We start from the raw sequence: 20,510 nt of genomic DNA on the forward strand, positions 1-20,510 counted from the left end.
GCGCAGGGGGATAGAGAGAGCGCAGGGGGATAGAGAGAGCGCAGGGGGATAGAGGGAGCGCAGGGGGATAGAGAGAGCGCAGGGGGATAGAGAGAGAGCAGGGGGATAGAGGGAGCGCAGGGGGGATAGAGGGAGCGCAGGGGGGATAGAGGGAGCGCAGGGGGACAGAGAGAGCGAGGGGGACAGAGAGAGCGAGGGGGACAGAGAGAGCGAGGGGGACAGAGAGAGCGAGGGGGACAGAGAGAGCGAGGGGGACAGAGAGAGCGAGGGGGACAGAGAGAGCGAGGGGGACAGAGAGAGCGAGGGGGACAGAGAGAGCGCAGGGGGACAGAGAGAGCGAGGGGGACAGAGAGAGCGCAGGGGAGGCAGAGAGAGCGCAGGGGGACAGAGAGAGCGCAGGGGGACAGAGAGAGCGCAGAGGGACAGAGAGAGCGCAGGGGGACAGAGAGAGCGCAGGGGGACAGAGAGAGCGCAGGGGGACAGAGAGAGCGCAGGGGGACAGAGAGAGCGCAGGGGGGATAGAGGGAGCGCAGGGGGGATAGAGGGAGCGCAGGGGGGATAGAGGGAGTGCAGGGGGGATAGAGGGAGCGCAGGGGGACAGAGAGAGCGCAGGGGGACAGAGAGAGCGCAGGGGGACAGAGAGAGCGCAGGGGACAGAGAGAGCGTAGGGGGACAGAGGGAGCGCAGGGGGACAGAGGGAGCGCAGGGGGATAGAGGGAGCGCAGGGGGATAGAGGGAGCGCAGGGGGACAGAGAGAGCGCAGGGGGGATAGAGGGAGCGCAGGGGGATAGAGAGAGAGCAGGGGGATAGAGAGAGAGCGTAGGGGGATAGAGGGAGCGCAGGGGGATAGAGAGAGCGCAGGGGGATAGAGGGAGCGCAGGGGGATAGAGGGAGCGCAGGGGGGGATAGAGGGAGCGCAGGGGGATAGAGGGAGCGCAGGGGGATAGAGAGAGAGCAGGGGGATAGAGAGAGAGCGTAGGGGGATAGAGGGAGCGCAGGGGGATAGAGAGAGCGCAGGGGGATAGAGGGGAGCGCAGGGGGATAGAGGGAGCGCAGGGGGATAGAGGGAGCGCAGGGGGGGATAGAGGGAGCGCAGGGGGGATAGAGGGAGCGCAGGGGGATAGAGAGCGCGCAGGGGGGATAGAGGGAGCGCAGGGGGATAGAGGGAGCGCAGGGGGATAGAGGGAGCGCAGGGGGATAGAGGGAGCGCAGGGGGATAGAGGAAGCGCAGGGGGACAGAGAGAGCGCAGGGGGACAGAGAGAGCGCAGGGGGATAGAGAGAGCGCAGGGGGATAGAGGGAGCGCAGGGGGATAGAGAGAGCGCAGGGGGATAGAGAGAGCGCAGGGGGATAGAGGGAGCGCAGGGGGATAGAGAGAGCGCAGGGGGATAGAGAGAGAGCAGGGGGATAGAGGGAGCGCAGGGGGGATAGAGGGAGCGCAGGGGGGATAGAGGGAGCGCAGGGGGACAGAGAGAGCGCAGGGGGACAGAGAGAGCGCAGGGGGACAGAGAGAGCGCAGGGGGACAGAGAGAGCGCAGGGGGACAGAGAGAGCGCAGGGGGACAGAGAGAGCGCAGGGGGACAGAGAGAGCGCAGGGCAGGGAGGCAGAGAGAGCGCAGGGGAGGCAGAGAGAGCGCAGGGGAGGCAGAGAGAGCGCAGGGGGGCAGAGAGAGCGCAGGGGGGCAGAGAGAGCGCAGGGGGGATAGAGGGAGCGCAGGGGGGATAGAGGGAGTGCAGGGGGGATAGAGGGAGCGCAGGGGGACAGAGAGAGCGCAGGGGGACAGAGAGAGCGCAGGGGACAGAGAGAGCGTAGGGGGACAGAGGGAGCGCAGGGGGACAGAGGGAGCGCACGGGGATAGAGGGAGCGCAGGGGGATAGAGGGAGCGCAGGGGGACAGAGAGAGCGCAGGGGGGATAGAGGGAGCGCAGGGGGATAGAGAGAGAGCAGGGGGATAGAGAGAGAGCGTAGGGGGATAGAGGGAGCGCAGGGGGATAGAGAGAGCGCAGGGGGATAGAGGGAGCGCAGGGGGATAGAGGGAGCGCAGGGGGGGATAGAGGGAGCGCAGGGGGATAGAGGGAGCGCAGGGGGATAGAGAGAGAGCAGGGGGATAGAGAGAGAGTGTAGGGGGATAGAGGGAGCGCAGGGGGATAGAGAGAGCGCAGGGGGATAGAGGGAGCGCAGGGGGATAGAGGGAGCGCAGGGGGGGATAGAGGGAGCGCAGGGGGATAGAGGGAGCGCAGGGGGATAGAGAGCGCGCAGGGGGGATAGAGGGAGCGCAGGGGGATAGAGGGAGCGCAGGGGGATAGAGGGAGCGCAGGGGGATAGAGGGAGCGCAGGGGGATAGAGGAAGCGCAGGGGGACAGAGAGAGCGCAGGGGGACAGAGAGAGCGCAGGGGGATAGAGAGAGCGCAGGGGGATAGAGGGAGCGCAGGGGGGATAGAGGGAGTGCAGGGGGGATAGAGGGAGCGCAGGGGGGATAGAGGGAGCGCAGGGGGATAGAGGGAGCGCAGGGGAGATAGAGGGAGTGCAGGGGAGATAGAGGGAGCGCAGGGGGATAGAGGGAGCGCAGGGGGATAGAGGGAGCGCAGGGGGATAGAGAGAGCGCAGGGGGGATAGAGGGAGCGCAGGGGGGATAGAGGGAGCGCAGGGGGGATAGAGGGAGCGCAGGGGGATAGAGGGAGCGCAGGGGGATAGAGGGAGCGCAGGGGGATAGAGAGAGCGCAGGGGGGATAGAGGGAGCGCAGGGGGACAGAGAGAGCGCAGGGGGACAGAGAGAGCGCAGGGGGACAGAGAGAGCGCAGGGGGACAGAGAGAGCGCAGGGGGGATAGAGGGAGCGCAGGGGGGATAGAGGGAGCGCAGGGGGGATAGAGGGAGCGCAGGGGGGATAGAGGGAGCGCAGGGGGGATAGAGGGAGCGCAGGGGGGATAGAGGGAGCGCAGGGGGGATAGAGGGAGCGCAGGGGGGATAGAGGGAGCGCAGGGGGATAGAGGGAGAATAGATTATCATAGAATTTACAGTGCAGAAGGAGGCCATTCGGCCCATTGAGTCTGCACCGGCTCTTGGAAAGAGCACCCTACCCAAGGTCAAAGCCTTCATCCTATCCCAATAACCCAGTAATCCCACACAACACTAAGGGCAATTTTGGACACTAAGGGCAATTTATCATGGCCAATCCACCTAACCTGCACATCGTTGGACTGTGGGAGGAAACCGGAGCACCCGGAGGAACCCCACGCACACACGGGGAGGATGTGCAGACTCCGCACAGACAGTGACCCAAGCCGGAATCGAACCTGAGACCCTGGAGCTGTGAAGCAATTGTGCTATCCACAATGCTACCGTGCTGCCCCCCCCCCCCAATAGGGGGTTAGAGAGAGTGGGGGGGGGGGGGGATAGAGAGAGAGTGGAGGGATATAGTAAGTGCAGGAGGAAAGAGAGTGCAGGAGCAAAGATAGGGTGGAGGGGGATAAAGCGCAGGGGGACAGAGAGAGCGCAGGGGGACAGAGAGAGCGCAGGGGGACAGAGAGAGCGCAGGGGGACAGAGAGAGCGCAGGGGGACAGAGAGAGCGCAGGGGGACAGAGAGAGTTTCATGGGGGTAGAGAGAGTTTCATGGGGGTCGAGAGATTGATGATAGAGACATAATGGGGATAGAGGGAGAGAATGAGAGGGTCGAGAGGAGGGAATAGAGAGAGAGAGAGAGACAGGTGCGATAGAGAGAGAGAATAGGGGATAGATAGAGTAATGGGGATAGTGAGAACGTGGGGATAAAGAGGTGGGTAGCAAGGAGTGGGGATAGAGAGACATGGAGATAGAAAAGCCGGTATAGAGAGAGTGGGGATAGCGAGAGCAAGGATAGTAAGAGCATGGGGATAGAGTGTTGGATAAATAGAGGGAGGTGGGATAAAGACAGTGGCAGGTAAATAGTGAGGGGGATAGAAAGAGAGTGGGGAAAAGATAAAGGGGGTTAGAGAGAGTGAGGGTAAATAGATGGGGTATAGAGAATGGGATAGAGAGAGTGGGGTTAGATAGAGAGGGGAGAGAGCTCTATCCGCGAGAGAGCAGGGATTAGAGAAAAGTGGGAGAGGGCTGATATCGATAAAGAGGGGCAATGGAGAGAGGTGGAATCGGGGAGCGGGGAAGAGTAAAGGGACAGTTGGGATAGATAATGGGGGGTATATAGAGGAGAAAGGTGGCATACAGGTCTGCCCTCCCCAATACAGACAGACTTTAGTACAAGAACACTGCGGGCCATTCACTCACCCATCACTAGACCCAGGCTTTCTTCTCCCAACTCCCTGACTTTCCCCTTGTTGCCCCCCACCCCACCTATCTGCCCTCTCGAACAGGGCTCCAGCCGGTCGCTCACCTTCGTTAGCAGCGCTCCGGTGACTGTGTCGGAGAAAGTTCAGGAGGACGAGGCAGTAGAAGCGCAGGCGAGCGGTCCCCACGAAAGTCATTTTAATTTCCTGTCCCGACACTGTCCTCTCAGCAGCAGCTCCCCTGCTCACTCTATTTAATGTCTACTGTGCTGTTTCTCCTCTTGTTCGCTCCAGGTCGGCACTGTCCCTCCTTGTTCTTTATATTTTATAATATTCCTGTATCTGCTCCAATATTATCAACGAGGTGGGAAGCAAAGTGTTCCAGGGAGAGAGAGGGGGAGCTGTGGGCACTTGATTGACAACCCAAAAGGGCCAATGGTAATCCAAACCAGGCGTTTGCAGAGCGCCTGGGTGTGTTGATTGACGGGGTACTGGCCAATCGGTCAGCCCAATGGGTCAATTAAAGGCGGGTCCAGTGACAGAGATAGCCAATGGGACCAGGAGGCGTGACCCGTTTGCTGACAGCTCGACCTGCCCTTTCACAAGGATCTCAGCCTCCCCGGGAGCAGAAATTGATAATAATTATTATTATGATTGCTGTTAAACGCTCCGCATTCGAGTGGCTGGATTTAATTCCATCCAAGCTAATTCACACAATGCGCGTTTTTTGTAAAGAAAAGCAGTCGAGCTGGGAAACGTTGTCACTTCAACAGTTTAATGTATAAAAGATGGGAGAATTCCTCCGTCTAACACTCACGTCGAAATGGAACATTTGCGAGTTTAAGCAACAATCAAGTTAAGATCACAAATGCAAAAAACAGGAGAGTAATATTGAGTCGTGCTCGTGTTGGTAAACTCTCAGAATCCGTCTTTTGCAATCAAGTTGGTTAGAAACGCTCGGCTTGATGGGGATGGCCAATTCTTAAAGGCAAGGTGCGTTTGACGAATATGATTTTAAAAAAATAAGACAAGTGAATATTAAAAGAACAGGCAGCAGCTACGACACGGGTGTGGGGTTTTCAGGGGTTTGATAACCTGCCTCCGCGAACGGCCTGTTAGAAAGGAATGCGAGAGGAATTGTAGCAGAATGGGCAGAAACACAAAAGTTAAAAGAAGGATGCTGGAAATCCGAAATAAGAACCAGACGCAGGGCAGGCAGCATCTGTGGAGAGTGAGGGGGGAAAACGGAGTTGACGCTTCAAGTCTGTTGTGTTCAGAACTGATGGCCAGGTGGAAAGTTGGTTGACAGGGAGGTTCGGGTGACCAGCTGGGACTCAGGCTGGAGACGGATTGGTCCTGATGTGATTCAGAGGTCAGTCAGCACAGGGCGTTGTTACCACACCATGGGTACGTGTGCAGTTAATTCCAGCCCCAGAGTCACAACACAAGTGAATTAACCAATAATTCTTTTAAAATACCCAAAGTCTTTGGTCCTTGGCTGTCCAACAATTACAGTCACCAGGTTTGTGAGTTTAAACGCAATTAATGTTTAATTATAATACAAACTATAATGAACTATGCAGCAAATACAACTGCTGCACTATTAATAAATACAACTGCTGAACTATTAATTAATTGCTATCTCCCCACTTTAACTCCCCCACCCACATCTGCATACACATACAAGACAGACAAACACAGAGGGGTGGAAAGGGATTTTAAAAATGTGAATCGAAAGGATAAAAAGAGTTTTTGTTTCAGATGATTTTTAACACACCTTTCACAGCAAGCTTGCAGGTGCAAGTATTTGTTTGCAGCCTGTACCGGTCTTCTCTGCAGAATCATTCATTAATTCAGATTCTCTGTAGTTTAAAAACACAGTACTCACAGGTTTTCCGAAGAGGCCCCTTACTTGTCTTCAACTTTGTTTTTAGTTTGTGGTTTGTATTCAATTCTATGTAGTTTCAGGAACACAGCCCTCAGAGCAGGCTTCATGGAGCGAGATAGCACTCACAGCAGGTTTTATGGAGAGAGAGATGACACTCACAGCAGGCTTTCTGGAGAGAGTTGGCACCCGCAGCAGGCTTTCTGGAGAGGGAGCACTCACAGCAAGCTTTCTGGAGAGAGATATAGTTGGTTCTGCTTCAATCTTTATTGAGAGAGATAGCACTCACAGCAGCTTTTCTGGGGAGAGTTTGCACACTCCTACCCCTGGACCGCCAGAATCAAAACTAAATCTCCTTGGTATTCTGAAAAGCATTCCACTAGGATATAATCCAATTACCACCTGTTACCAGGCACAGTACATCCTTTTGAACCAATTCATTGGCCACCATCTAATCAATAGAAAAGAGTCCCAATCCATCTCTTTTACTGATGCCGCCACGTCTGTGGTCTCCTGATCAATCCAGCTCAGGCTAGCAAAGTGATCTCTCCTGCAACTTCTGGATACTTCTGATTGAATTAAAGATACAGGCTGCTTGCCTTAAAGTGTAATGTTCATTAATTATCCATGGATCAAAATAAGAATGGCAAAATAAAAGAAAGGGGAAATAAAGGGAATAAACAAAAATGACCCTTACAGTGTGCTATTCTATATAGCTGTGTGGGTTTCACAGAAGAGAAACAATCCCAAAACACACACGATGGGCTGAATGGCTATCTTCAATGCTGTGATCCATAAAATCTGCTTGATTGGCACCCCATCCACAAACATTTACTCCTTCCACCACCGACATACAGTATGAGCCTGTGTTCCATCTACAAGATGCACTGCAGGAACATCACCAAAGCTCCTTAGGTAGCACCTTCCAAACATATGGCTTCTACCATCTAGAAAGATACTTGGGAACACCACCATTTGGAAGTTCCCCTCCCAGTCATGCGCCATCATGACTTGGAAATATATCGCCATTCCTTCACTGTCGCTGCATCATAGTTCTGAAAGTCCCTCCCTAACAGCATTGTCAGTGTACTTACACCACATGGACTGCAGTGGTTCAAGAATGCGGCCCACTACCAACTTCTCAAGTGCAATTAGGAATGAGCAACAAATGCTGGAATAGCCATTGAAGCCCACATCCCACAAATTAATTGAAACAAATTACAATAAAACCTTCAAGAAAACAAAGAGGTTGACAGATTTGGCAGATGTAACTTAACATAGATATACATGGTGGGCAAGTTGTGGGTGTTTAAATTTAACTGGGAACACCAACTACATTCATCTGGTACCTTTTAGCATGAGTGGACTTTAAAAAAGAATGGACACCAAATCAAATAAAGAGATATTAGGACAAATGTGTGAATGCGAGGCTTGGACCTTGGAGAGAGAGCTAACCAATCTGCTCAGTAGCTTTGAGCTGTGTGTTTGGAGTAGAGTGGAAAGGTTCAGCTGGGCCGTAAAAATAACGCATGCCTGAGTGGCGAAGATTGAATGAACAACAACATTTACTGGACATAATTGGGAACAGACAGCACTTAAGAGGAACAGGACTTGTAAAAGATGTTACGGAGGGAAACTTTCAAGGAATAGGAGGAAGGTAGATAACATCAGTGCTGGGTAGGTTTAAAATTGGATGGAGTTATTGGAAATTGAAAAGACTGGCATAAGGTAGAGGGATACAGGAAAAAAAATGACCATGAGCCAAGGACCTATCTCTGAACAGAGCACACATTATGCTGAGGACAGTGATTCAGAACAGAAAAAAGACTTGCATTTATAGAGTACTTTTTACAATCTCAGGATATTTCAAAATGCTTCATAATCAATTGCGTACATTTGAAGTAATGTCACAGTTGTAACAAACAACAGTCAATCTGCACAGTAAGGTCACACAAACAGTAATGTGATAATGGCCAGACAGTCTGTTTCTATATTGGGGTAGCTGAGTGGTTAGCACGGCTGCCTCACAGCGTCAAGGACCGGGGTTCAAATTCAACCTCGGGTGACTGTTTGTGTGGAGTGTGCGTTCACCCCGTGTCTGCGTGGGTTCCCTCTAGGTGCTCCGGTTTTCTACCTCAGCCCAAAGGTGTGTAGGTTAGGTGCTCTGGCCATGCTAAATTGTCCCTTAGTGTCCGAAGATGTGCAGGTTAGGTAGGGTTACAGGAATAGGGCGGGGGAGTGGGCCAAGGTATGTGCTCTACACAGAAGTATTCCCTTAGGACTAGACTGAAGTGCTCGTCGAGATTATGCACCCATGTCATGGTCCATTATAAAGAGGACATTAAAGCTTTTAAGAGTATGCAGAATGGATTTACAGAGGAGGATACAAAAGGATTTGATGGAGGTTCTTAATATTTCAAAGGGTTTTGACAGAGTTAGTAGTGAAAAACTATTGTTCTGGTCAGGGAGTGAGTGACGAGGAGAAAATCAATTTGAAATGTTCAGCGAGTATTGTGAGAATAGCAGAGTGGACAATTTAGCTTTGCGTTGCTTTCGCAGCCAGCCAGCATAGACACAATGCCCAAATGTCGTCTTCTGTGCTGTCAAAATCAATGATTCTTCCATGGTTATATGGATGGCTGGGGGAGTGGGTCTAAATATGGCTGTTGGTCATAATTCAGCTTTGTCTATTAAATATTACAGTATCACATTTTCACCATGCATTTAACTCATTCAAAACATCTTTCTTAAAAGCACAATTGTGGCAAGCTGTGTATTCTACTCAGTACTCCCTTTTTATAACAACAATTTGACACTTTTCTAAAGGTGAAACATCATTAAGTTAGTACTTGCAGATGAAGTGTTGAAAAAATCCTTTAGCTTGAAGTGAGGAATGGGTAAACTGAAAAGTGGAGGCTGTTTAACAGGCTAATGTCATATTAAAGGTGCACAATTTACATAATTGCACCATGTGCTGGCAATGGCATAAAATACTGTAAACTGTTAAAATGAAATATATGATAGTATTGCCAACTTTGTAAGGGAGTTTGCATTTAACGCATGTCTGCATGCTTAACATGTTCTGTGGCTTGTGAGTATAATTCAGGTTATCTATAGATAATAGTAAATATGTTTAATCATATGTGTATATTTAGTGATTAATGTATATGTTTAATAGTGCATCAGATTGTTTCATGCATGCATCTTTAATCATGTTATGTTAATTAGTGATGTGTGTATATGTTTGACCATGTGAATATGATTAATTGTGTGTGTGTGTGTTTCGTATTTGTAAGTGTGTTCAGTGATATCATTGAATTATATAATGATACACCTTTAGAGGGAGAGGCCATTCAGCCCATTTGCCTATGTCAGTTAAAGGCAGTTCAGTTAGTACCATTCCACTGCTGTTTCCACATAATCCAGTATTTTGTTCTCCTTTATTTATTCAAATCCATTTTGAAAGTCACCATTGAATCCATTTCCACCACCTTTTCCGGCAGTACATATCCAGATCATCGGAACTTGCAGCATGTTGTTTTCTCCTCCCGTTACCTCAGGTTTTTTTTCCCAATCAATCTTAAATCTGTGCCTTCTGATTCACAACCCACTGAAAACAATAGTTTCCTTATTAACTTCATCAAAATCCGTCAAGATTTTGAACACGTCTCTGAATTTCCCCATTATTCGCTGTGCTGGGGAGGAGCACAACTTCAATTTTGAAGTCTTTCATTCCTGATGCCACCCCCTGCACCCTCTCTCAAGCTTTCAAATGTTTCACTAACGTGCAGGGCCCACAATTTGCCAATGCTTTTCGAAGGTTTTGTATGCCTTCTTTGCTTTTGGACTCTTAAGCCTTGATTTATAAAGTTCAGAATTCCGTATGCTTTTTTAAACAGCCTTCTGAACCCGTCCAGCCCCATCTTCAAAGATTTGTGCATCACACTGGGTGTCTCTTTTCCTACGTCCCCATTAACATCGCACCATTTAATGTTTATGGCATCTCCATATCCCCCCCAAAAAAATCACTGCACATCTCTGTATTACATTCCATCTTCCATGTTTCATACGAGTGCGATGTCCTCCTGAAGTCTGTTACTATATACATGTTTGGTGGTGAGTAAACTCAGTGATACGTGAATATGTTCTGTGACAAGAATGATGAGCATGTTCAGTGATGTACGAATATGCTTGGAGAAGTGTTTAAGGTGATCAGTTTGTTTTGTGATGTGTGAGCACGTTTAGCGGTCTGAGTGTACTAATGTGTGTGTGTGCGCGCGCATGTCTAACGTTGGTGCTGATGCATTTAATAATGTGGATGGAGAGACATTGGCGCTGATATTTAGACTATTACTGGAGTCGTTTCCGCAACTATCGATAAATAAGAATGCTTGTTGTCAAATAAACTCTGGGAGTTGAGCCATAATTTCCTGGGAAATTACACAGTAAGGAAAACCACACAGTGAACATAGGCATCATTAATGAGGTATTTAGATGTTCCACCAGAATTAACACCGAGTTATCCTACTTATTAGGCGACTCAAAGTCAATGGAGTGTCTCTGTATCAGATGTCAGCGTATTCACAAATCAGCTGTGATCCCAATTTCATTTATTCAGAGCTGCCTTTCCGACCTCTCTGCGGATTCTTCTTGCTTCACATCAATTCAAACCATTAATCAATTCAGTGCACAGGCATTTAGTACAATTTCAATTGGTGGATCTTTAATTCTGAAAGATGAGTCTGATTGGCCGGGCTACTGGGGTTTAATGGACGATAAAGCGTGGAGTTGCTGGAAGTGTAAGTGATTAGCAGCCAGTGCTTGTGCTCGGGTTGGGCCTGTGCTTTGATGGTGAGAATCAGCATCCCAAAAATAAACCATGTCCCATGGTTCTAGAATTCTCCTCCAAGGGAAACAATTTTATACTGTCCGCTCTATCTCTTCCCATTATAATTCAATTAAGTCACCCTTCAGTCTTTCTTGGTCCAAGGAAAATAACCCCAACCTATCCAATCTCTCCTTGTAGCTATGCTTTTCGAGCCCTGGCAACATTCATGTAAACCTCTTCTGCACGCTCTCCAGAGCAACCATGTTCTTCCTGTAACACGGTGACCAGAACTGCACACAATACTCCAGTTGTGGCCTGACCAGTGTTTTATACTATTCCAACATTATATCCTTACTTTTATATTCTATACCTCTGCCAATGAAGGAGAGCATTCCATATGCTTTCTTTACAACCTTGTCTACTTGAACTGCTGCATTTAGGGACCTGTGGATTGTATGTCAAGATCTCTCATTCCATCTACCTCTCTTCGTATGTTCCCATTTATTGTGCACTCCATGTAACTGTTTGGCCTTCCTGAATGCATGACCTCACATATGTGTTAAATTCCATCTGCCACTTTATCGCCCACTCCACCAACCCACCTATATAGGGACTGGTTTAGCACATTGGGCTAAATCGCTGGCTTTTAAAGCAGACCAAGGCAGGCCAGCTGCACGGTTCAATTCCCGTATCAGCCTACTCAAACAGGCGCTAGAATGTGGCGACTAGGGGCTTTTCACAGTAACTTCATTGAAGCCCACTTGTGACAATAAGCGATTTTCATTTTCATTTCATTTCATTTTATATATCATTTTGGAGATTATCGCTATCCTCCACACTGTCCACCATTTGCTCAATCTTTGTGCCATCTACAAATTTCACAATTGTGCCCCCTATGTTCACGTCCAAATCGTTAATATATAACACAAACACTAAGTGTCCCAACACAAGCCCTGTGGAACACCACTTGAAACAACTTTCCTTTTGCAAGGGCAGCCATCGACATTTGCCCTTTGTTTCCTGTTACTAAGCCAATTTGTTTTACCCTGTTTCCCACATTGCCCTGTATGCCATGGGATGTTACTCTGTTGACTAATCTGCTATGTGGAACCTTGTCAAACACCTTGCTAAAATCCATGTACACAACATCCACTGCACTCCCTTCAGCAGTTCTTCTTGTCACGTCCTCAAATAATTCAATCAAATTTTTAAGGCAAGACTTCCTTCAACAAATCCATGCTGATTTACCTCAGTCTCTTTCATGGCAGGCCTGTAGTTTCTCAGATAAAGTCAATGCTTAAGTTGAAGTGAAGGTCTTGTTAGTGAGGAGTTATCTGCAAGCTGTGAGAGTCCATGTAGTCAAATTTCTAGAAGATTGGTTCTCAGTTGGACTTTAAACTGGGACAGTTTGGGGAAATCCTTCTCTCTGGCAAGATCGGTGAGCACACACATTTATACACCGCCTACTGGGCAGAGCCAGCAGGCAGGGATTTACCTCTGTACCTCTAGTACAGGAGCCTTACCGTACTACATCTAATATACAGTTACTACATCTAATATACAGTTAGTGGTGACTACCACAGGTATTTATTTGCAGCTACTTCAAAAGCTTTCAGTTAAACTCTCTGCAAGCAGCCTTGTGCTGATTTAAAAGCAGAGAAAAAAACATGGTTGTCTCATCATGTGACCTTTTACAAGTACAAAGCTCTTTTCAAAATAAGGTGGAAGGTTTCGCTGAGTACACATTCTGTGTTGTGGGTTTTGGCATGTTGAGAATTTGAGAAAGCCAGAGCTTGTATCTTTAAATGATCCTTTCAATTTGATAATACCCTTTTGGATTTGTTTTAGGAAAAGGTATTGAGTCAGCATCAGTTTGGAATGTTCCTTTTGGTCCCTCTTGAGACAGGGGAGCGTTTTCAATCCACAAGCCAGGTGACCCCTCAGGCGGCCATCTTTCGCAGCCTTTTGTGGTCAGTTTTAAAAGATAAAAATTAATTTGAAATTCAGAATATATCAGGGTATGGCACTCTGATATAAAATCCTTTGACTCATTTGTTATAATCATGATGAATGTACATTTGTTGCTGATCAAGCAATACCTTCATTTTAAAGTACTCACCTTTGTGCTCAAGTCCCTCTATTGCCTCGTACTCCCAATCTCTATAACAATCTCCAGGCCTAAAACCCACCAAAACTCTACATTCCTTAATGATATAACCCCCATAAGAACCATGAGAAAACAATAATTGATCTCATAATGGGCCCCCCTACGAGCTCCCTCAGTCGGGGGCAGAGACCCACCATCTGCGGCTTGTTAAGTCATAGGATAAAAGCAGGCCCAAGTCACAGCCTGGTGGGACCTTTCCTCCCAGCAGGGTCTGCACTGGGGGTGAGATACTATGTAAAGTATAACATGTATATATGTAAATAAATTAACCTGTGTTTATGGCAGTTTCCTTATGAGTTATTGTGCTTCAACTCGGCCCTTCTGTATATCCGCCACTTCCTTCATTTCACCATTGGCTGCCAGGCCTTTAATCTTCCAGGTCTTAACTTCAGAAATTCCTTCTCTAAACCTCTCTGCATCTCTCCCTATCCTCCTTCAAGACGTCCTTTAAAACCTACTACTTTGATCAAGCTTTTTGTAACGTGTCGCAATATCTCGCAATGTACCTCTATGCCAAATTCTGTCTGGTAATGCTTTCAGTGCCCAATGGTGACAACATGTGTGCTTTATTAGTCAGAGGAGAAACTCGAAATGGAACCAATTCACAAGAATGGAATTCAGCGAAAGGAGTTCAACTCGTTCAGTAACCTTGAGTGTTTGGGAATGTTGCGTGTACAATCAGATTCAGCCTCAGCTGCTTTTCCAACAGTGACCAGCTGCATTGACATAGCCCCTTTAACATAGTAAAGCAACCTGCAGTGTCTTGCAGCAGCATGATCAGACAAAAATGAACTTGAAGGAGCAGAGGAGAACAACTCGGGTGAGAGGGAACAAGCATTTTGCTGGGGTCAGGTAAATCAAAGGCGAAGGTGCAGGTGCAATCGAGCAGCTGCAGAAGTATTGTCAATCTGCCCAGATAGTCATTATCCTTTGCAACTAGGGTCACTGCAGAGAGAGGATAGGGGTGTGGACATTCATTTTTGAATTTGGTTCAGTTGGGTTCGATTGCTGGCAGAATAAAGCTGGCATGGTAGCACAGTGGTTAGGCAGTGGCGCCAGGGTCCCAGGTTTCGATTCACAGCTTGGGTCACTGTCTGTGCAGTGTCTGCATATTCTCCCTGTGCCTGCATGGGTTGCCTCCGGCTGTTCCGGTTTCCTCTCACAAGTCCCGAAAGACATGCTGTTAGGTAATTTAGACATTCTGAATTCTCCCTCTGTGTACCCGAACAGGCACCCGAATGTGGCGACTAGGGGCTTTTCACAGTAACTTCATTGCAGTGTTAATGTAAGCCTACTTGTGACAATAAATATTATTATTATTATCTGCGGTGTGCCTCATAAAGAGAATAAATGTTGGTTTCAAATATTTACCGTGGGTTGCATTGTGTTCAGATGATCTTGCCATATTTTCAGTCAGCTGCCTTGATAAAGGGTAGCAGCGCTGCTTCTCTCCAAGAAACAATTAACGGGCGGGGGGGAGGGGGGTCCATGTGGAAGAAATTAACACTTCAGGCATTCAGCGTCACCATCCTAAATTCAGAGACAGCAGAGTTAAATCCAGAATGAATCTGCTTCTACTCGCTCACAGAAGAACAAGCCCTTGCTGCATCAACACAACACTTGTTTCCCACTGCTGCTAATCTATGGAATGAGATTGCCTGTTGATTGCCAAATAATGAAAGGTTACTGAAAGAATTAAGAATACTCGTCAGTGATTAAGCGATGACGAACTCGTCAGAGATTCAGATTAGATAGCATGAAATGAACCACAAAAAGGGCAAAGGCATCAACTGAATTCGAAAAGAAACCCAAGATTGCTGCCTTGTAATCAACCTCCGTGCAATTCTGTGGAGCAGTTTGTGGGCTTGTTTGAATTCATGTTGCACTTTATTGAAAAAAATTCAATGTCACGCCTTATGATAGACATCAAGGATTTCAGATTGCAATATAATCACAGGTTAACCACGGATAGGCACCATTGCTGATCATCCTCAACAAAAAAGGAATCCCCTCCTGCCTCCTCACAGTTTATTTACTCCATGAACAACCACCTCCTTAAATCCTACTCCCTGTCCACCTCCATCCTCAACTCCAGCATGTGCAAGAAATCCATGCGTTTCTTTATTACCATGAAAGAGGTCAACCATTCACCTACTTCCCCATAAACCCCTGAGCTCTGGCCATGAATCTCCACCTCTCTCTGCTTCTTTTTTTCTCCCTGCGAGCTCTCTCTGAGCTAACCACTGAGACTCATGGCCGGAGTCGGAGAATCGCCGGGGGGCGGTGTGGATCCCGCCCCTGCCGTCTCCGGCACCAGAGATTCGGTGGGGGCGGGAATCGCGCCGTGCCTGTCGGCGGGCCCCCACCCCCCCCCGCCGATTCTCCGGCCCGCAATGGGCCAAAGTCCCGCTGCTGTCATGCCGGTCCCACTGGCGGGAATCAAACCAGCTACCTTACCAGCGGGGCCAGGCAATCTGGCCCCGGGGGGTGTCCCCACGGTTGCCTGGCCTCGATCAGGGCCCGCCGATCGGCGGGCGGTCCTGTGCCGTGGCGGCACTCTTTTCCTTCCGCGTTGGCCATAGTCTTTACGATGGCGGACGTGGAAGTGACGCCATCCCCTGCGCATGCACAGAGATGACGTCAGCAGTCGCTGATGCTCCGGAGCATGCGCGGACTTCCGCTGGCCGACAAAGTCCCTTTGGCCCCGGCTGGCGTGGCGCCAAAGGCCTTTCCCGCCAGCTGGCGGGGCACCAACCACTCCGGTGCGGGCCTAGCCCCTCAGGGTTAGGGCTTGGCCCCTAAAGGTACGGAGAAATCCGCACCTTTGGGGCGGCCCAACGCCAGAGTGGTTCACACCACTCCATTCCGCCGGGAACCCCCGCCCCGCTGGGGAGGCCAGAATCCCGGCCATTGCCTTTCTTATATGTCTTTATCGCCTAATTTATTTTCTACACCACATCCTGACTACTGCTCGGGGGCCTGTACACAACTCCCATCAGGGTATTTCTCCCTTTGCGATTCCTCAACTCTACCCGTACAAATTCTACACCATCCAACCCTATATTGCTTCTTGTTACCGATTTAATTTCATTTCTTACTAACAAGACAACCTGCCACTCTGCCCATCTGCCTGTCCCTTCGATAGGTCACACATCCTTGCCCCACCCCACCCCACTATTTAGTTTAAAGCCCTGTCGACAGCCTTTTGATTTGTGAAGACTCTGGTTCCAGCATGATTCAGGTAAGGATTATCCCACCAGAACAGCTCCCTCCACCAGTGATGCCAATGTCTAATGAATTTGAATCCATTTCTCCCACAACAACCTTTAAGCCGCACATTTACCTCTTTAATCCTATTGACCCGAGCTGCTCATATTCCTTCAGCAGAACCTCTGTCCTTGTTCTACCTATGTCTTTAGTACCTGGGTGGACCACGACAACTGAATCTTTACCCTCCCATTCGAAGCTCCTCTGCAGCCCAGATGAAATATCCCAAATCCTGGCACCAGGTAGGCATCACAACCTTCAGGACTCTCGACCCTGGTCACAGAGAACAGTGTCTACCGAAGTTTCTTACGTTACATGGCTACATTTACCATAAACGATCGTGCTGTACTGTGTGAACGATGGGTTGTTTTCTGATTATTTTGGCTGGCTTCTACCCTCCCTGGTAAATATGGAAACATGAGGCTCTGTCTCATTCTGAGACGACAGGCGCGATTCGCCCAAAAATAACAAAATGTCATTTTGGGCGGGATTCACGGGGTGATTTGCGCTGGCTGTAATGGCATGATCAAGATCTGTATTCACCTGAAACATGCAAAGCCTCTGTCATTTTAATCTTCACAACAGGCCTGCCCACACCCCCATCCCCAGCCCCAACCCCTGTTCTCCATGTTCCCTCACCCCACCCCCATCCTCTTCCACAGAGTGGTCCAAAATCAGTAGCCCCCAATGCAGACTCCACCACAAGCATGGTTATGAGCGCGCTATCAGCAGAAAGACAGGAGTCAGACTCAATCAAAAGCTGAGGAGCAACAGAGCCACCCTCACAGCGAGTTGTTATTACCCCGCTGCCTTGAATAGTGATGCGCAGACAGTGTCAACACAGGCCCATCACCCTGGTGTCATGTACCATTGACCGCTGCGGGGGTGGGGGAGGCAGGCTGCTTGGGGAAGGGGCAGCAGGGTGGTTAGGAAAAGGGAAACAGGGTGATAGGGGAGGGAGCGGTAAAATGGGGGAGGAGGTGGTGTACAGCTGACGGACACACATCCCCGTCTCATGTGAATCTGGAGACAATGAGAGCCTCCTTGGTCTTCCTAGTAGGTCAGACCCTTGCCGCCGCCTGTTATCCATCCTCCGGATCCTCTTTGGGCTCATCCGTCAGCCCCTCCTAGTGCTTCTCCTCAGACGACAATGAAGCTGCATGTCAGCCCACTGCTGTGCCAGGTTGTGGAGGGCACAGCAGACCACCACAAAGTGGAGAGCCTCTAGGGGGTGGTGCACTGCAGGGCACAGGCAGACCAGTTAAGGCAGCAGAAATGCACTTTTAGCAGCCAGAAGCACTGCTCAATAACAGCATGGGTGGCAGCGTGGACCTTATAGTAACGAGTCTCCACCTCAGTCTCAGGCCTCCGCACCCGGGTCATCAGCCACAACCTCAGTCGGTAGCCTTTGTTCCCCATGAGCCAACCCGTCATCCTGGAATGGGCTTCAAAGACACCGGGGATCGCCGAGTGCCACAGGATGTAGCTCTCATGCACACTCCCAGGATAGCGTGCACACATGCGCATGATCCTGAGGCGGTAGTCACACAGAATTTGGACATTCAGGGAGCAGAACTCCTTCCTTTTATATAGGGCACTCCCTGATGCCCTGCTGCCCGAGGGCAATGTATGTGCCATCGATGGCCCCATGGACCTGGACATCCCAGTGATGGTGGCGAATCCTGCACCCCAGCATTTTTGTGGGCCTTGTCCAGGTCAAAGGTTATGTAGTTGGATGCCTGGGTACGCAGAGCCTCTGTCATCTCCCAGATGCCCCTGTGGGCTGATGATCTTGAGATGCCACACAGATCCTCACTCAAACCCTGGAATGACCCGGTGGCTTTTAAATTATAGGCTGTAGTGACCTTCATGGCCACCGGGAGCAAGTGTCCTCCTCCTTCACAGGTGCCATGTCCACGAGGACATGGCACACGTGCTGCACTGTCTCCCTGTTGAGACGCAGTCTTCTGCGACACATGTCCGTCAGCTCATTGTAGAACCATTGACTTCTGCACACCCTGGCACGTCGCTGGATTCCCCTTCTGGTCCCCTCCTCAGCCCGATGGGCTGAGTCTTGAGGCTGATTGGCGCCCTCATGCAGATGTGGTGGAGGCTCTAGCCTGCATTGGCCTCGATGCCTTCTTCAGCTTCTGCCTGCCTTGGCTGCGACAAGCAGAATAACAGCAACCTCCGCTGGATCAATGCCAATATTATCTTTGTATCTCAAAAGATTTGGAGGAGAGAGACCGACAATCAGTTAGGTCTTCCACCCCGGGACCTGATAATTCCCCAAGCCTCCCTCATCCTTCCCATGATTGTACCGCCTTCTCTCCATCCAATGAGCTAGTTGTGCTGGCAACCTCCGCTCTGTACACTCACTCCCGGACAGATCAGAAGCCCCTAGACCCCAGATCTCTGCCAGCAACTTTAGGGACGTCATGCTCAGCTGTCATCGTTCATCCAAACACTTCCCCTTTGGCCACGAGAGGGTCCTCAGTGATGAATCCCTGTTTTTAACTGTTTGATTGTTGGCAGCTGCCTCTATTTGATTGTGGTCAGCACGGTAGCAAAGTGGATAGCACTGTGACATTCACAGCGTCAGGGTCCCAGGTTCGATTCCCCGCTGGGTCACTGTCTGTGCGGAGTCTGCACGTTCTCCCCGTGCCGGCGTGTGTTTCCTCCGGGTGCTCCAGTTTCCTCCCACAGTCCAAAGACGTGCAGGTTAGGTGGATCGGCCATGATAAATTGTCCTTAGTGTCCAAAAAGGTTAGGAGGGGTTATTGGATTACGGGGATAGGGTGGAAGTGCGGGCTTAAGAGAGTTGGTGCAGACTTGATGAGCCAAATGGCCTCCTTCTGCACTGTATGTTCTATGTTCTATGGTGCAGATGCACCTAGAGTACAGGCCCACTGTCAGGCATCAAAGATTGCAGGACATCCAGTCCACAAATCATCCTCTCAGACAGGGCAGCTGATCTTTTGAGGAAACACTTGAGAGTTCAGAAGCATGAAGTGCAATCACAACTAACCAGGCTAATACCTCCTTTGAGAGAGCCTTTAGCTGTCAAGCTGGAGTCTGGTCACAGTCAAAGGAGAGTGAAATAGAACGTGAACACCCAAGTACAAAGGTAAAAAACAAGGCAGACTGCAACATTGAAATCATGAAGTCTCTTGGAACCTCTAGGAGGGGTGAATTTTGCTTTCATAAGACAAGCTACAGCAGGGCTCTATCCTGGCAGTGTTTGGTAGGACAGACAGACTGCAGCTGTGGTTACCGCTGTTATGCATCTCAACAATATTAAAAGAAAGTTCGAAGGCCTCCCTCTGCCTGGCCCAGGGGCGACCGGTATTTGGCCCCCTCCAGCCCCCCGAACAACACTGGCTGCCTTGAAAGCCCCCTCCCACAGCATTGGAGCATCAGCCATGATGCTCTTGAGCTGCATGCTGGTAAATGGAGAAAGCTACCCACCTCTTCGCTCCTTCTCAGTATCCATTGCGCCTGTTCCCATTTTTGTAGAGAAATAATAAACGATGCCCGTGTGACTTCTCAATGGGATGGGGGCACGGTGACTCCCAGGAGACCGCTGCATTGCACCTTGCTGGTGAGATTAAAATTAATGCAAATTAGATTTAACAAGGTTCTCGCCCTTTCTGGGCAAGATCCTGATCATGACATTGGGAGTAGGCCGGGAGATTGGCAAACTGTTTGGCGCCTGGCGTGAATCCTGCTTTTGGCTTCCCTGGCTATTTACCTGAAGTAACGGGATTGGCTCCAGCCGCAACAAGGTGGGAAAATCACACCCAGCGTCTCAATAGCTGTTCTGCTGATGGAACTTCCATTGCTCTAACTAAGAAGGATTCATGAGATCTTGGCCTCTAAGGTTCCTCCTGACAGTTTCTTTAAGCCACACTTGAAAGTTTGGTCTGCTCTCTTGGCTAGTCCGTTTGATGTTGGGTGGTAAGGTGCTATTCTGATGTGTTTAATACCATTGAGAGCTGTGAAGTTTTGGAACTCAACACTTGTGAACACTTTAGCTCATCCATGAGTTGAAAAACATTGGCCGTAGGTGACTTTATCTCAAAAATGTCTGTCCATTTATAGTG

The 20,510-nt window shown here is 49.5% G+C and overlaps 1 protein-coding gene across 3 annotated transcripts in view; it reads right to left on the bottom strand.

The window, feature by feature from the left end:
- Positions 1–4,694, bottom strand: part of LOC119968642 (ephrin type-A receptor 7-like) — a 768,833-nt gene extending 764,139 nt beyond the window's left edge. For 2 of the 3 annotated variants that reach the window (XM_038801273.1, XM_038801267.1), the window contains exon 1: positions 4,368–4,694. In XM_038801273.1, the coding sequence (XP_038657201.1) occupies positions 4,368–4,458 (91 nt within the window). In that variant the 5' untranslated portion in view covers positions 4,459–4,694. The remainder of the gene's footprint in view (positions 1–4,367) is intronic. The other variant, XM_038801278.1, reaches the window with a different exon arrangement.
- Between the last annotated feature and the right edge of the window lie 15,816 nt (positions 4,695–20,510).

The sequence above is a fragment of the Scyliorhinus canicula genome, chromosome 1 (genome assembly GCF_902713615.1).
Source record: "Scyliorhinus canicula chromosome 1, sScyCan1.1, whole genome shotgun sequence".
NCBI lineage: Eukaryota > Metazoa > Chordata > Chondrichthyes > Carcharhiniformes > Scyliorhinidae > Scyliorhinus > Scyliorhinus canicula.